We start from the raw sequence: 15,787 nt of genomic DNA on the forward strand, positions 1-15,787 counted from the left end.
AGTGAACAATAACCATGTTTACTGCTTAATTTAATGTAGCTGCTCCGGTTACACATGACTCAGAAGGCTATCTCCACTGATGACGTGTGGCGGCACGGGCGACATTACGAGATTATCACTGCTGACAACCAACGTACGATGTACTTCCGAGCTGTCGGGAACTACAAGAATAAGTGTATACCCGCTTACATTTGTTATCGTAATAAGAGAAATTAACACGTATATAAAAATATTAGTGAATAACTTACGTCCCACGTTGTATAACTGTTAGGATTATAAAGAAATATTACTCATACTGTTGAAGGCGCAATCTATCATCAAGCAGACAAGTTGGAATCGGTGTTAAAGTGTTAATTTTAACGGGTCCTTGTGGGGTAACTCTAAATCATGGAGTTAGAGAAATAAAACTTACGGTTCGATTCCCTGTAGTGACACATCAGGTAGCCTCTGACTTTAATATAATCCAAACTCACGAGGTGTGAAAGAAGCTTATGTAATTATAGGTTGAATTACCCGTCCTCTGGACAAAAGTTATGTAAATTCATGATTAATGAAAGGTTATCATAGAATAAGAAACGATGCTTCCTTTATTATATTTACATAGATAAGTAGTTACGTGGACATACAACTGAGAGTATTATTATAGTTATATATATAAATATTTACATGTTTATACAACGGACAGTATTATTATATTTACATAGATAAGTAGTTACGTGGACATACAACTGAGAGTATTATTCTAGTTATATAGATAAATATTTACATGTTTATACAACGGACAGTATTATTATATTTACATAGATAAGTAGTTACGTGGACATACAACTGAGAGTATTATTATAGTTATATATATAAATATTTACATGTTTATACAACAGACAGTATTATTATATTTCCATAGATAAGTAGTTACGTGGACATACAACTGAGAGTATTATTCTAGTTATATAGATAAATATTTACATGTTTGTACAACAGACAGTATTATTATATATAGATTCAATTTTTTGATCATCAGTGATTTTTATATGAATGACAAATACAGTAAAACCACATTAGAGGCGAAAATATTAAGATTGAATAAAACGTTATTCGATCTTCAAGTTCTCACACATTTCTATTTAAACAAGGATAATGTCCAGGCTACTGTACGGAGAGTATTAATCATCCATACTTAAATAAAAACGTATAAATATATGTTGATTACTGTTGACTATACTTTAATAACAGTATGTACACAGTGACACAATTACTGTTGACTGTACTTTAATTACAGTATGTACACAGTGACACAATTACTGTTGACTATACTTTAATAATAGTATGTACACAGTGACACAATTACTGTTGACTATACTTTAATAACAGTATGTACACAGTGACACAATTACTGTTGACTATACTTTAATAATAGTATGTACACAGTGACACAATTACTGTTGACTATACTTTAATAACAGTATGTACACAGTGACACAATTACTGTTGACTATACTTTAATAACAGTATGTACACAGTGACACAATTACTGTTGACTATACTTTAATAACAGTATGTACACAGTGACACAATTACTGTTGACTATACTTTAATAACAGTATGTACACAGTGACACAATTACTGTTGAGTATACTTTAATAACAGTATGTACACAGTGACACAATTATTGTTGACTATACTTTAATAACAGTATGTACACAGTGACACAATTACTGTTGACTATACTTTAATAACAGTATGTACACAGTGACACAATTACTGTTGACTATACTTTAATAACAGTATGTACACAGTGACACAATTACTGTTGACTATACTTTAATAACAGTATGTACACAGTGACACAATTACTGTTGACTATACTTTAATAACAGCATGTACACAGTGACACAATTACTGTTAATGTTATATAAACAATCACGCAATTACTATTGACTATACTTTAATAGTGTTATTTAAACAATCATACGATTACTATTGACTACATTTTAATAACAGTATATAAACAATCATACGATTACTATTAACTATAATTTAATAATGTTGTATAAAGAATCACACAAATTGTTGAACATACTTTAATAACGTTATTTAAACAATCATACGATTACTACTGACTATAGTTTAATAACGTTGTATAAACAGTCACACGATTACTACTGTCTATAGTTTAATAACGTTGTATAAACAATCATACGATTACTACTGACTATAGTTTAATAACGTTGTATAAACAATCACACGATTACTACTGACTATAGTTTAATAACGTTGTATAAACAATCACACGATTACTACTGACTATAGTTTAATAACGTTGTATAAACAATCACACGATTACTACTGAGTATAGTTTAATAACGTTGTATAAACAATCATACGATTACTACTGAGTATAGTTTAATAACGTTGTATAAACAATCGCACGATTACTACTGACTATAGTTTAATAACGTTGTATAAACAATCATACGATTACTACTGACTATAGTTTAATAATGTTGTATAAACAATCACACGATTACTACTGACTATAGTTTAATAACGTTGTATAAACAATCACACGATTACTACTGACTCTAGTTTAATAACGTTGTATAAACAATCACACGATTACTACTGACTATAGTTTAATAACGTTGTATAAACAATCATACGATTACTACTGACTATAGTTTAATAACGTCGTATAAACAATCATACGATTACTACTGATTATAGTTTAATAACGTTGTATAAACAGTCACACGATTACTACTGACTATAGTTTAATAACGTTGTATAAACAATCACACGATTACTACTGACTCTAGTTTAATAACGTTGTATAAACAATCATACAATTACTACTGACTATAGTTTAATAACGTCGTATAAACAATCATACGATTACTACTGATTATAGTTTAATAACGTTGTATAAACAGTCACACGATTACTACTGACTCTAGTTTAATAACGTTGTATAAACAATCACACGATTACTACTGACTCTAGTTTAATAACGTTGTATAAACAATCACACGATTACTACTGACTATAGTTTAATAACGTTGTATAAACAATCACACGATTACTACTGACTATAGTTTAATAACGTTGTATAAACAATCACACGATTACTACTGACTATAGTTTAATAACGTTATGTAAACAATCACTCGATTACTATTGACTATGCTTTAATTATTGTTTTAAAAAATAATACGATTTTTATTTACCATACTTTACTATACATTATACAAGGTCCGTCTCCCCTTGGCATAGCGCATATCTGCTTACTTTCGACATTAAAAGTTGATTTTTGATACCCGTGGTTGACATAACACAGATAGCCTATTTCGTAGCTTTGTGCTTAAGTTCAAATTCAACCACTTTTAAGATATAAAATTATTCAGTACAATATTTCAAACGTGATTAATATTTTTTAAAGTATTATCTAAACATTACTTCAAAATAAACTGTAATTTTATTTGTGTCATCAAAAAGAATTGAAAAGAAACTCATGTAATATCCATGAATTATGTTACGTTAGTATAAGTCGCAATGAAAGAAATATTAATGTTATTTGGTAGTTAATATATTTATCATATCCATCCTGGTATATTTTACTGTGCACGATTCAAAGATTTAGTGTCTATCTTTTAAAATTTCATTATACTGCTCTTTGTTTATGATATACCAGATAAAATTAAGAATGAATTAGACAAAATAAAACAATACTTCATCAACATCAATAAGTTTCCTCCACAAACCGTAGAAAACATTATACGCACACACCTAGGCAGAAAGCAAAATCAACCAACAAAAGTAAATATATCTCATGAATCAAAAAAAATCACAAAACCATATACTGCTGTATTCCATATATTCCTGACATCAGCAGACAAATAACCAACATTTGGCAAACACTAGTAACAAAATATGACATTCCAGTTAATACCAAATTTATTCAAAAACCAGGCACAAAACTGAGGTCTATACTATGTAAAAACTACACTGACAAACACCACACCAACATTATTTATAAAATACAATGTGATAACTGCCACGACTTCTATATTGGAGAAACAAGTAAAAAATGGAAACCAGATTCAAAGAACATAAAAGTCACCTTCACACGTTTTCGAACAATGCGAATCAAATAAACACAATATAACCATAGAAAACACTCAAATACTAAATAAAGGAACAAACATAAACAAACGCAAAATTAAAGAAGCCTTACTTATACAACAACTCAAGCCCAAAATACACCAATACAAGGGAACACCTTTATACCTCTATTTAAATATATATATTCAGAACATCTAACCACGCCCTCTACATTCCTACACTCAGTTACACAACCCCCTTCAAACATGTGGTCAGCTATTGATCAGTTACCTTTCTTTGTGAACCTAACGATGACCGAAGAAGGTTGAAACGTTGTTCGCTCCTCTACATAAACAAATTTTCTCAACCCAAACGAGCCGTTCTCACATATAGCATGTTTCACTGTTGTGAAGGTGTGAGTTTCCACTGTAATGGTTTACGTTTTACTGTCTTTAAGTTTTAATTTATCAACTATAACAGTTTAACAATATTTTCCACTGTTCTGAATGTGTGAGTTGCCCACTCTAACATATTAAGTTTCAATATCTTACAGTATTAATCTGTGAACTCTATCAGTCTAACACTATCTTTTACTGTTTTGAATGTGTGAGTTGCCCACTCTAACATATTAAGTTTCATTGTCTTACAGTATTAATCTGTGAACTCTATTAGTCTAACACTATTTTTTACTGTTTTGAAGGTGTGAGTTGCCCACTCTAACATATTAAGTTTCAATGTCTTACAGTATTAATCTGTGAACTCTATTAGTCTAACACTATTTTTTACTGTTTTGAAGGTGTGAGTTGCCCACTCTAACATATTAAGTTTCAATGTCTTACAGTATTAATCTGTGAACTCTATTAGTCTAACACTATTTTTTACTGTTTTGAAGGTGTGAGTTGCCCACTCTAACATATTAAGTTTCAATATCTTACAGTATTAATCTGTGAACTCTATCAGTCTAACACTATTTTTTACTGTTTTGAAGGTGTGAGTTGCCCACTCTAACATATTAAGTTTCAATGTCTTACAGTATTAATCTGTGAACTCTATTAGTCTAACACTATTTTTTATTGTTTTGAAGGTCTGAGTTGCCCACTCTAACATATTAAGTTTCATTGTCTTACAGTATTAATCTGTGAACTCTATCAGTCTGACACTATTTTTTACTTATTTCAAGGTGTGAGTTGCCCACTCTAACATATTAAGTTTCATTGTCTTACAGTATTAATCTGTGAACTCTATCAGTCTAACACTATTTTTTACTGTTTTGAAGGTGTGAGTTGCCCACTCTAACATATTAAGTTTCATTGTCTTACAGTATTAATCTGTGAACTCTATCAGTCTAACACTATTTTTTACTGTTTTGAATGTGTGAGTTGCCCACTCTAACATATTAAGTTTCAATGTCTTACAGTATTAATCTGTGAACTCTATTAGTCTAACACTATTTTTATTGTTTTGAAGGTCTGAGTTGCCCACTCTAACATATTAAGTTTCATTGTCTTACAGTATTAATCTGTGAACTCTATCAGTCTGACACTATTTTTACTTATTTCAAGGTGTGAGTTGCCCACTCTAACATATTAAGTTTCACTGTCTTACAGTATTAATCTGTGAACTCTATCAGTCTAACACTATTTTTTACTGTTTTGAAGGTGTGAGTTGCCCACTCTAACATATTAAGTTTCATTGTCTTACAGTATTAATCTGTGAACTCTATCAGTCTAACACTATTTTTTACTGTTCTGAATGTGTGAGTTGCCCACTCTAACATATTAAGTTTCACTGTCTTACAGTATTAATCTGTGAACTCTATCAGTCTAACACTATTTTTTACTGTTTTCAAGGTGCGAGTTGCCCACTCTAACATATTAAGTTTTATTGTCTTACAGTATTAATCTGTGAACTCTATCAGTCTAACACTATTTTTACTGTTTTGAAGGTGTGAGTTGCTCACTCTACCATATTAAGTTTCATTGTCTTACAGTATTAATTTTTCAATTCTAATATACTACTACTATTTTCACTTTTCTAAAGGTGTGAGATGTCCACTCTATCAGACGAACTCTCTCAGTTTCATTGTTATAAAAGTGTGATATTTTCCTAAGATTTCTTGATATATATTATCTGGAAAAGACTTTCGTTTTTATTTATTTTGTTTCAGCTTTAACAGTAGAAGCTGGCGGGGTGAACGCTACTGTTGTAGAAGCTGACATTGGTGCAACAAATGGTATAATTCATGTCATCGACCGGGTGTTGGGCCTACCTTATCAGACAATAATGGAGAAATTGTCAAGTGATCCAGATTTACGGTTTGGTTTGATAATTATGTTTTAAATGATATTAATTAAATATTATTAATATGAGTTCAAACATGAATTGAAAAATATTATTGTGCTGTTAGTACGTGGCTGTTAGTTTGTGTGATTTTAGAAAGAGTCCACCTCGAGGCTGTTAATAGGTGTAATTTTGTGTTGGTTCCTATTCGACATACTTATTTTCTTTATTATGTCTGTTGCGTTCGTTCACATTGGAAAAGCTTACCTTTCGTATTGTATTTGATGTGATGGTTCCTGTTCCACATACTTACCTTCCCTTGTTTTGTGTGATTTATACGTTCGTATTGGAGAAACTTACCTTCCTTACTATGTATGATGTGTTGGTTACTATTAGACAAACTTATCTTCCTTACTATGTATGATGTGTTGGTTACTATTAGACAAACTTATCTTCCTTACTATGTATGATGTGTTGGTTGCTATTAGACAAGCTTATCTTCCTTATTATGTATGCTGTGTTGGTTACTATTGGACAAACTTATCTTCCTTATTATGTATGATGAGTTGGTTACTATTGGACAAATTTATCTTCCTTATTATATATGATGTGTTGGTTACTATTGGATAAACTTATCTTCCTTATTATGTGTGATGAGTTGGTTACTATTGGACAAATTTATCTTCCTTATTATATATGACGTGTTGGTTACTATTGGACAAATTTGTCTTCCTTACTATGTATGATGTGTTTGTTACTATTGGGCAAACTTATCTTCCTTACTATGTATGATGTGTTTGTTACTATTGGACAAACTTATCTTCCTTACTATGTATGATGTGTTGGTTACTATTGGATAAACTTATCTTCCTTACTATGTATGATGTGTTGGTTACTATTGGATAAACTTATCTTCCTTATTATGTATGATGTGTTGGTTACTATTAGACAAGCTTATCTTTCTTATTATGTATGATGTGTTGGTTACTATTGGACAAATTTGTCTTCCTTACTATGTATGATGTGTTGGTTACTATTGGATAAACTTATCTTCCTTACTATGTATGATGTGTTGGTTACTATTGGATAAACTTATCTTCCTTATTATGTATGATGTGTTGGTTACTATTAGACAAGCTTATCTTACTTATTATGTCTGACGTGTTGGTTACTATTGGACAAATTTATCTTCCTTATTATGTATGATGTGTTGGTTACTATTGGATAAACTTATCTTCCTTATTATGTCTGATGTGTTGGTTACTATTGGACAAACTTATCTTCCTTATTATGTATGATGTGTTGGTTACTATTGGACAAACTTATCTTCCTTATTATGTATGATGAGTTGGTTACTATTGGACAAATTTATCTTCCTTATTATATATGATGTGTTGGTTACTATTGGATAAACTTATCTTCCTTATTATGTATGATGTGTTTGTTACTATTGGGCAAACTTATCTTCCTTACTATGTATGATGTGTTTGTTACTATTAGACAAACTTATCTTCCTTACTATGTATGATGTGTTGGTTACTATTGGATAAACTTATCTTCCTTATTATGTATGATGTGTTGGTTACTATTAGACAAGCTTATCTTTCTTATTATGTATGATGTGTTGGTTACTATTGGACAAATTTGTCTTCCTTACTATGTATGATGTGTTGGTTACTATTGGATAAACTTATATTCCTTACTATGTATGATGTGTTGGTTACTATTGGATAAACTTATCTTCCTTATTATGTATGATGTGTTGGTTACTATTGGACAAATTTGTCTTCCTTACTATGTATGATGTGTTGGTTACTATTGGATAAACTTATCTTCCTTACTATGTATGATGTGTTGGTTACTATTGGATAAACTTATCTTCCTTACTATGTATGATGTGTTGGTTACTATTGGATAAACTTATCTTCCTTATTATGTATGATGTGTTGGTTACTATTAGACAAGCTTATCTTTCTTATTATGTATGATGTGTTGGTTACTATTGGACAAATTTGTCTTCCTTACTATGTATGATGTGTTGGTTACTATTGGATAAACTTATCTTCCTTACTATGTATGATGTGTTGGTTACTATTGGATAAACTTATCTTCCTTATTATGTATGATGTGTTGGTTACTATTAGACAAGCTTATCTTACTTATTATGTCTGACGTGTTGGTTACTATTGGACAAATTTATCTTCCTTATTATGTCTGATGTGTTGGTTACTATTGGACAAACTTATCTTCCTTATTATGTATGATGTGTTGGTTACTATTGGACAAACTTATCTTCCTTATTATGTATGATGAGTTGGTTACTATTGGACAAATTTATCTTCCTTATTATATATGATGTGTTGGTTACTATTGGATAAACTTATCTTCCTTATTATGTATGATGAGTTTGTTACTATTGGGCAAACTTATCTTCCTTACTATGTATGATGTGTTTGTTACTATTAGACAAACTTATCTTCCTTACTATGTATGATGTGTTGGTTACTATTGGACAAACTTATCTTCCTTATTATGTATGATGTGTTGGTTACTATTGGACAAACTTATCTTTCTTATTATGTATGATGTGTTGGTTACTATTGGACAAATTTGTCTTCCTTACTATGTATGATGTGTTGGTTACTATTGGATAAACTTATCTTCCTTACTATGTATGATGTGTTGGTTACTATTGGACAAATTTGTCTTCCTTACTGTGTATGATGTGTTGGTTACTATTGGACGAACTTACCTTTCTTATTATGTGTGATGTGTTGGTTACTATTGGACAAACTTATCTTCCTTATTATGTATGATGTGTTGGTTACTATTAGACAAGCTTATCTTCCTTATTATGTATGACGTGTTGGTTACTATTGGACAAATTTATCTTCCTTATTATGTATGATGTGTTGGTTACTATTGGATAAACTTATCTTCCTTATTATGTCTGATGTGTTGGTTCCTATTGAACAAACTTATCTTCCTTATTATGTGTGATGTGGTGGTTCCTATTGGACGAACTTACCTTTCTTATTATGTGTGATGTGTTGGTTACTATTGGACAAACTTATCTTCCTTACTATGTCTGATTGATGTGTTGGCTACTATTGGACAAACTTGTCTTCCTTACTATGTCTGATGTGTTGGTTTCTATTGGATAAACTTTCATTCCCTTATCATGTGTGATATGTTAATTCCTATTGAACAAACATATCTTCCTTACTATTTATGATGTGTTGGTTACTATTGGACGAACTTACCTTTCTTAATATGTGTGATGTGTTGGTTACTATTGGATAAACTTATCTTCCTTATTATGTATAATGTGTTTGTTACTATTGGACAAACGTATCTTCCTTATTATTTATGATGTGTTGGTTACTATTGGCCAAACTTATCTTCCTTATTATGTCTGATGTGTTGGTTACTATTGTACAAACTTATCTTCCTTATTATGTGTGATGTGTTGGTTCGTATTGGACGAACTTACCTTTCTTATTATGTGTGATGTGGTGGTTCCTATTGGACGAACTTACCTTTCTTAATATGTGTGATGTGTTGGTTTCTATTGGATAAACTTTCATTCCCTTATCATGTGTGATATGTTGGTTCCTATAGAACAAATTTATCTTCCTTATTATGTATGATGTGTTGGTTACTATTAGACAAACTTATCTTCCTTACTATGTATGATGTGTTGGTTCCTATTGAACAAACTTATCTTCCTTACTATTTATGATGTGTTGGTTACTATTGGACGAACTTACCTTTCTTAATATGTGTGATGTGTTGGTTACTATTGAACAAACTTATTTTCCTTATTATGTATGATGTGTTTGTTACTATTGGACAAACTTATCTTCCTTATTATGTATGATGTGTTTTTTACTATTGGACAAACGTATCTTCCTTACTATGTATGATGTATTGGTTACTATTAGACAAACGTATCTTCCTTACTATGTATGATGTATTGGTTACTATTAGACAAACTTATCTTCCTTGCTATGTCTGACGTGTTGGTTACTATTGGACAAACTTATCTTCCTTACTATGTATGATGTGTTGGTTACTATTGGACAAACTTATCTTCCTTACTATGTATGATGTGTTGGTTACTACTGGACAAACTTATCTTCCTTATTATTTATGATGTGTTGGTTACTATTGGACAAACTTATCTTCCTTACTATGTATGATGTGTTGGTTACTATTAGACAAACTTATCTTCCTTACTATGTATGATGTGTTGGTTACTATTGGACAAACTTATCTTCCTTATTATTTATGATGTTTTGGTTACTATTGGACAAACTTATCTTCCTTATTATGTCTGATGTGTTGGTTACTATTAGACAAACTTATCTTTCTTATTATGTATGATGTGTTGGTTACTATTAGACAAACTTATCTTCCTTGCTATGTCTGACGTGTTGGTTACTATTGGACAAACTTATCTTTCTTAATATGTATGATGTGTTTGTTACTATTGGGCAAACTTATCTTCCTTACTATTTATGATGTGTTGGTTACTATTGGACAAACTTATCTTTCTTATTATGTGTGATGTGTTGGTTCGTTTTGGACGAACTTACCTTTCTTATTATGTGTGATGTGTTGGTTCGTATTGGACGAACTTACCTTTCTTATTATGTGTGATGTGTTGGTTACTATTGGACGAACTTACCTTTCTTAATATGTGTGATGTGTTGGTTACTATTGGACGAACTTACCTTTCTTAATATGTGTGATGTGTTGGTTACTATTGGATAAAATTATCTTCCTTACTATGTATGATGTGTTGGTTCCTATTGAACAAACTTATCTTCCTTACTATTTATGATGTGTTGGTTACTATTGGACGAACTTACCTTTCTTAATATGTGTGATGTGTTGGTTACTATTGGATAAACTTATCATCCTTATTATGTATAATGTGTTTGTTACTATTGGACAAACTTATCTTCCTTATTATATATGATGTGTTTTTTACTATTGGACAAACGTATCTTCCTTATTATTTATGATGTGTTGGTTACTATTGAACAAACTTATCTTCCTTATTATGTCTGATGTGTTGGTTACTATTGGACAAACTTATCTTCCTTACTATGTATGATGTGTTGGTTACTATTGGACAAACTTATCTTCCTTACTATTTATGATGTGTTGGTTACTATTGGACAAACTTATCTTCCTTATTATGTGTGATGTGTTGGTTCGTATTGGACGAACTTACCTTTCTTATTATGTGTGATGTGGTGGTTCCTATTGGACGAACTTACCTTTCTTATTATGTGTGATGTGGTGGTTCCTATTGGACGAACTTACCTTTCTTATTATTTGTGATGTGTTGGTTACTATTGGATAAACTTATCTTCCTTATTATGTATGATGTGTTTTTTACTATTGGACAAACTTATCTTCCTTACTATGTATGATGTGTTGGTTACTATTGGACAAACTTATCTTCCTTATTATTTATGATGTGTTGGTTACTATTAGACAAACTTATCTTTCTCATTATGTATGAGGTGTTGGTTACTATTAGACAAACTTATCTTCCTTGCTATGTCTGACGTGTTGGTTACTATTGGACAAACTTATCTTTCTTAATATGTATGATGTGTTTGTTACTATTGGGCAAACTTATCTTCCTTATTATGTATGATGTGTTGGTTACTATTAGACAAACTTATCTTCCTTATTATGTATGATGTGTTGGTTCCTATTGAACAAACTTATCTTCCTTGCTATGTCTGACGTGTTGGTTACTATTGGACAAACTTATCTTTCTTATTATGTCTGACGTGTTGGTTACTATTGGACAAACTTATCTTTTTTATCATTTATGATGTGTTTGTTACTATTGGGCAAACTTATCTTCCTTACTATGTATGATGTGTTTGTTACTATTGGGCAAACTTATCTTCCTTACTATGTATGATGTGTTGGTTACTATTGAACAAACTTATCTTCCTTACTATGTATGATGTGTTTGTTACTATTGGGCAAACTTATCTTCCTTACTATGTATGATGTGTTGGTTACTATTGGACGAACTTACCTTTCTTAATATGTGTGATGTGTTGGTTCGTATTGGACGAACTTACCTTTCTTATTATGTGTGATGTGGTGGTTCCTATTGGACGAACTTACCTTTCTTATTATGTGTGATGTGTTGGTTACTATTGGACAAACTTATCTTCCTTACTATGTCTGATTGATGTGTTGGCTACTATTGGACAAACTTATCTTCCTTATTATGTCTGATGTGTTGGTTTCTATTGGATAAACTTTCATCTTCCTTATCATGTGTGATGTGTTGGTTCCTATTGAACAAACTTATCTTCCTTACTATTTATGATGTGTTGGTTACTATTAGACAAACTTATCTTCCTTACTATGTATGATGTGTTGGTTCCTATTGAACAAACTTATCTTCCTTACTATTTATGATGTGTTGGTTACTATTGGACGAATTTATCTTTCTTAATATGTGTGATGTGTTGGTTACTATTGGATAAACTTATCTTCCTTATTATGTATGATGTGTTTTTGTTACTATTGGACAAACTTATCTTCCTTATTATATATGATGTGTTTTTTACTATTGGACAAACGTATCTTCCTTATTATTTATGATGTGTTGGTTACTATTGAACAAACTTATCTTCTTTATTATGTCTGATGTGTTGGTTACTATTGGACAAACTTATCTTCCTTACTATGTATGATGTGTTGGTTACTATTGGACAAACTTATCTTCCTTACTGTTTATGATGTGTTGGTTCGTATTGGACGAACTTTCCTTTCTTATTATGTGTGATGTGGTGGTTCCTATTGGACGAACTTACCTTTCTTATTATTTGTGATGTGTTGGTTACTATTGGATAAACTTATCTTCCTTACTATTTATGATGTGTTGGTTACTATTGGACGAACTTACCTTTCTTAATATGTGTGATGTGTTGGTTACTATTGGACGAACTTACCTTTCTTAATATGTGTGATGTGTTGGTTACTATTGGATAAACTTATCTTCCTTACTATGTATGATGTGTTTGGTTCCTATTGGACAAACTTATCTTCCTTACTATTTATTATGTGATGTGTTGGTTACTATTGGACGAACTTACCTTTCTTAATATGTGTGATGTGTTGGTTACTATTGGATAAACTTATCATCCTTATTATGTATAATGTGTTTGTTACTATTGGACAAACTTATCTTCCTTATTATATATGATGTGTTTTTTACTATTGGACAAACGTATCTTCCTTATTATTTATGATGTGTTGGTTACTATTGAACAAACTTATCTTCCTTATTATGTCTGATGTGTTGGTTACTATTGGACAAACTTATCTTCCTTACTATGTATGATGTGTTGGTTACTATTGGACAAACTTATCTTCCTTACTATTTATGATGTGTTGGTTACTATTGGACAAACTTATCTTCCTTATTATGTGTGATGTGTTGGTTCGTATTGGACGAACTTACCTTTCTTATTATGTGTGATGTGTTGGTTCCTATTGGACGAACTTACCTTTCTTATTATGTGTGATGTGGTGGTTCCTATTGGACGAACTTACCTTTCTTATTATTTGTGATGTGTTGGTTACTATTGGATAAACTTATCTTCCTTATTATGTATGACGTGTTTTTTACTATTGGACAAACTTATCTTCCTTATTATGTCTGATGTGTTGGTTACTATTAGACAAACTTATCTTTCTCATTATGTATGAGGTGTTGGTTACTATTAGACAAACTTATCTTCCTTGCTATGTCTGACGTGTTGGTTACTATTGGACAAACTTATCTTTCTTAATATGTATGATGTGTTTGTTACTATTGGGCAAACTTATCTTCCTTACTATTTATGATGTGTTGGTTACTATTGGACAAACTTATCTTTTCTTATTATGTGATGTGTTGGTTCTTATTGGACAAACTTATCTTCCTTATTATGTGTGATGTGTTGGTTACTATTGGACAAACTTATCTTTCTTATTATGTGTGATGTGTTGGTTACTATTGGACAAACTTATCTTTCTTACTATGTGTGATGTGTTGGTTACTATTGGACAAACTTATCTTCCTTACTATGTATGATGTGTTGGTTCCTATTGGACAAACTTATCTTCCTTACTATTTATGATGTGTTGGTTACTATTGGACGAACTTACCTTTCTTAATATGTGTGATGTGTTGGTTACTATTGGACGAACTTACCTTTCTTAATATGTGTGATGTGTTGGTTACTATTGGACAAACTTATCTTCCTTACTATGTATGATGTGTTGGTTCCTATTGAACAAACTTATCTTCCCTTACTATTTATGATGTGTTGGTTACTATTGGACAAACTTACCTTTCTTAATATGTGATGATGTGTTGGTTACTATTGGACAAACTTATCTTCCTTATTATGTATAATGTGTTTGTTACTATTGGACAAACTTATCTTCCTTATTATATATGATGTGTTTTTTACTATTGGACAAACGTATCTTCCTTATTATTTATGATGTGTTGGTTACTATTGAACAAACTTATCTTCCTTATTATGTATGATGTGTTGGTTACTATTGGACAAACTTATCTTCCTTACTATGTATGATGTGTTGGTTACTATTGGACAAACTTATCTTCCTTACTATTTATGATGTGTTGGTTACTATTGGACAAACTTATCTTCCTTATTATGTGTGATGTGTTGGTTCTATTGGACGAACTTATCTTTCTTATTATGTGTGATGTGGTGGTTACTATTGGACGAACTTACCTTTCTTATTATGTGTGATGTGGTGGTTCCTATTGGACAAACTTATCTTTCTTATTATTTGTGATGTGTTGGTTACTATTGGACAAACTTATCTTCCTTATTATGTATGATGTGTTTTTTACTATTATGGACAAACTTATCTTCCTTATTATGTCTGATGTGTTGGTTTACTATTGGACAAACTTATCTTCCTTATTATGTATGATGTGTTGGTTACTATTGGACAAACTTATCTTCCTTTTATATGTCTGACGTGTTGGTTACTATTGGACAAACTTATCTTTCCTTAATATGTATGATGTGTTGGTTACTATTGGACAAACTTATCTTCCTTATTATGTATGATGTGTTGGTTACTATTAGACAAACTTATCTTCCTTATTATGTATGATGTGTTGGTTCCTATTGAACAAACTTATCTTCCTTGCTATGTATGATGTGTTGGTTACTATTGGATTATCTGATGTATGATGTGTTGGTTACTATTGGACAACCTTATCTTTCTTATTATGTATGATGTGTTGGTTACTATTGGACAAACTTATCTTCCTTTATTTATGTATGATGTGTTTGTTACTATTGGACAAACTTATCTTCCTTACTATGTGTGT

The 15,787-nt window shown here is 31.0% G+C and overlaps 1 protein-coding gene across 1 annotated transcript in view; it reads left to right on the plus strand.

Annotated features, from left to right (window-relative positions):
- Positions 1-15,787, plus strand: part of LOC143242318 (dipeptidyl peptidase 9-like) — a 65,980-nt gene that overhangs the window by 2,047 nt on the left and 48,146 nt on the right. The window contains exons 3-4 of the mRNA XM_076485678.1: positions 40-175; positions 6,266-6,418. Of these exons, the coding sequence (XP_076341793.1) occupies positions 40-175; positions 6,266-6,418 (289 nt within the window). The remainder of the gene's footprint in view (positions 1-39; positions 176-6,265; positions 6,419-15,787) is intronic.

Source organism: Tachypleus tridentatus, unplaced genomic scaffold (assembly GCF_004210375.1).
Source record: "Tachypleus tridentatus isolate NWPU-2018 unplaced genomic scaffold, ASM421037v1 Hic_cluster_2, whole genome shotgun sequence".
NCBI classification, from domain to species: domain Eukaryota; kingdom Metazoa; phylum Arthropoda; class Merostomata; order Xiphosura; family Limulidae; genus Tachypleus; species Tachypleus tridentatus.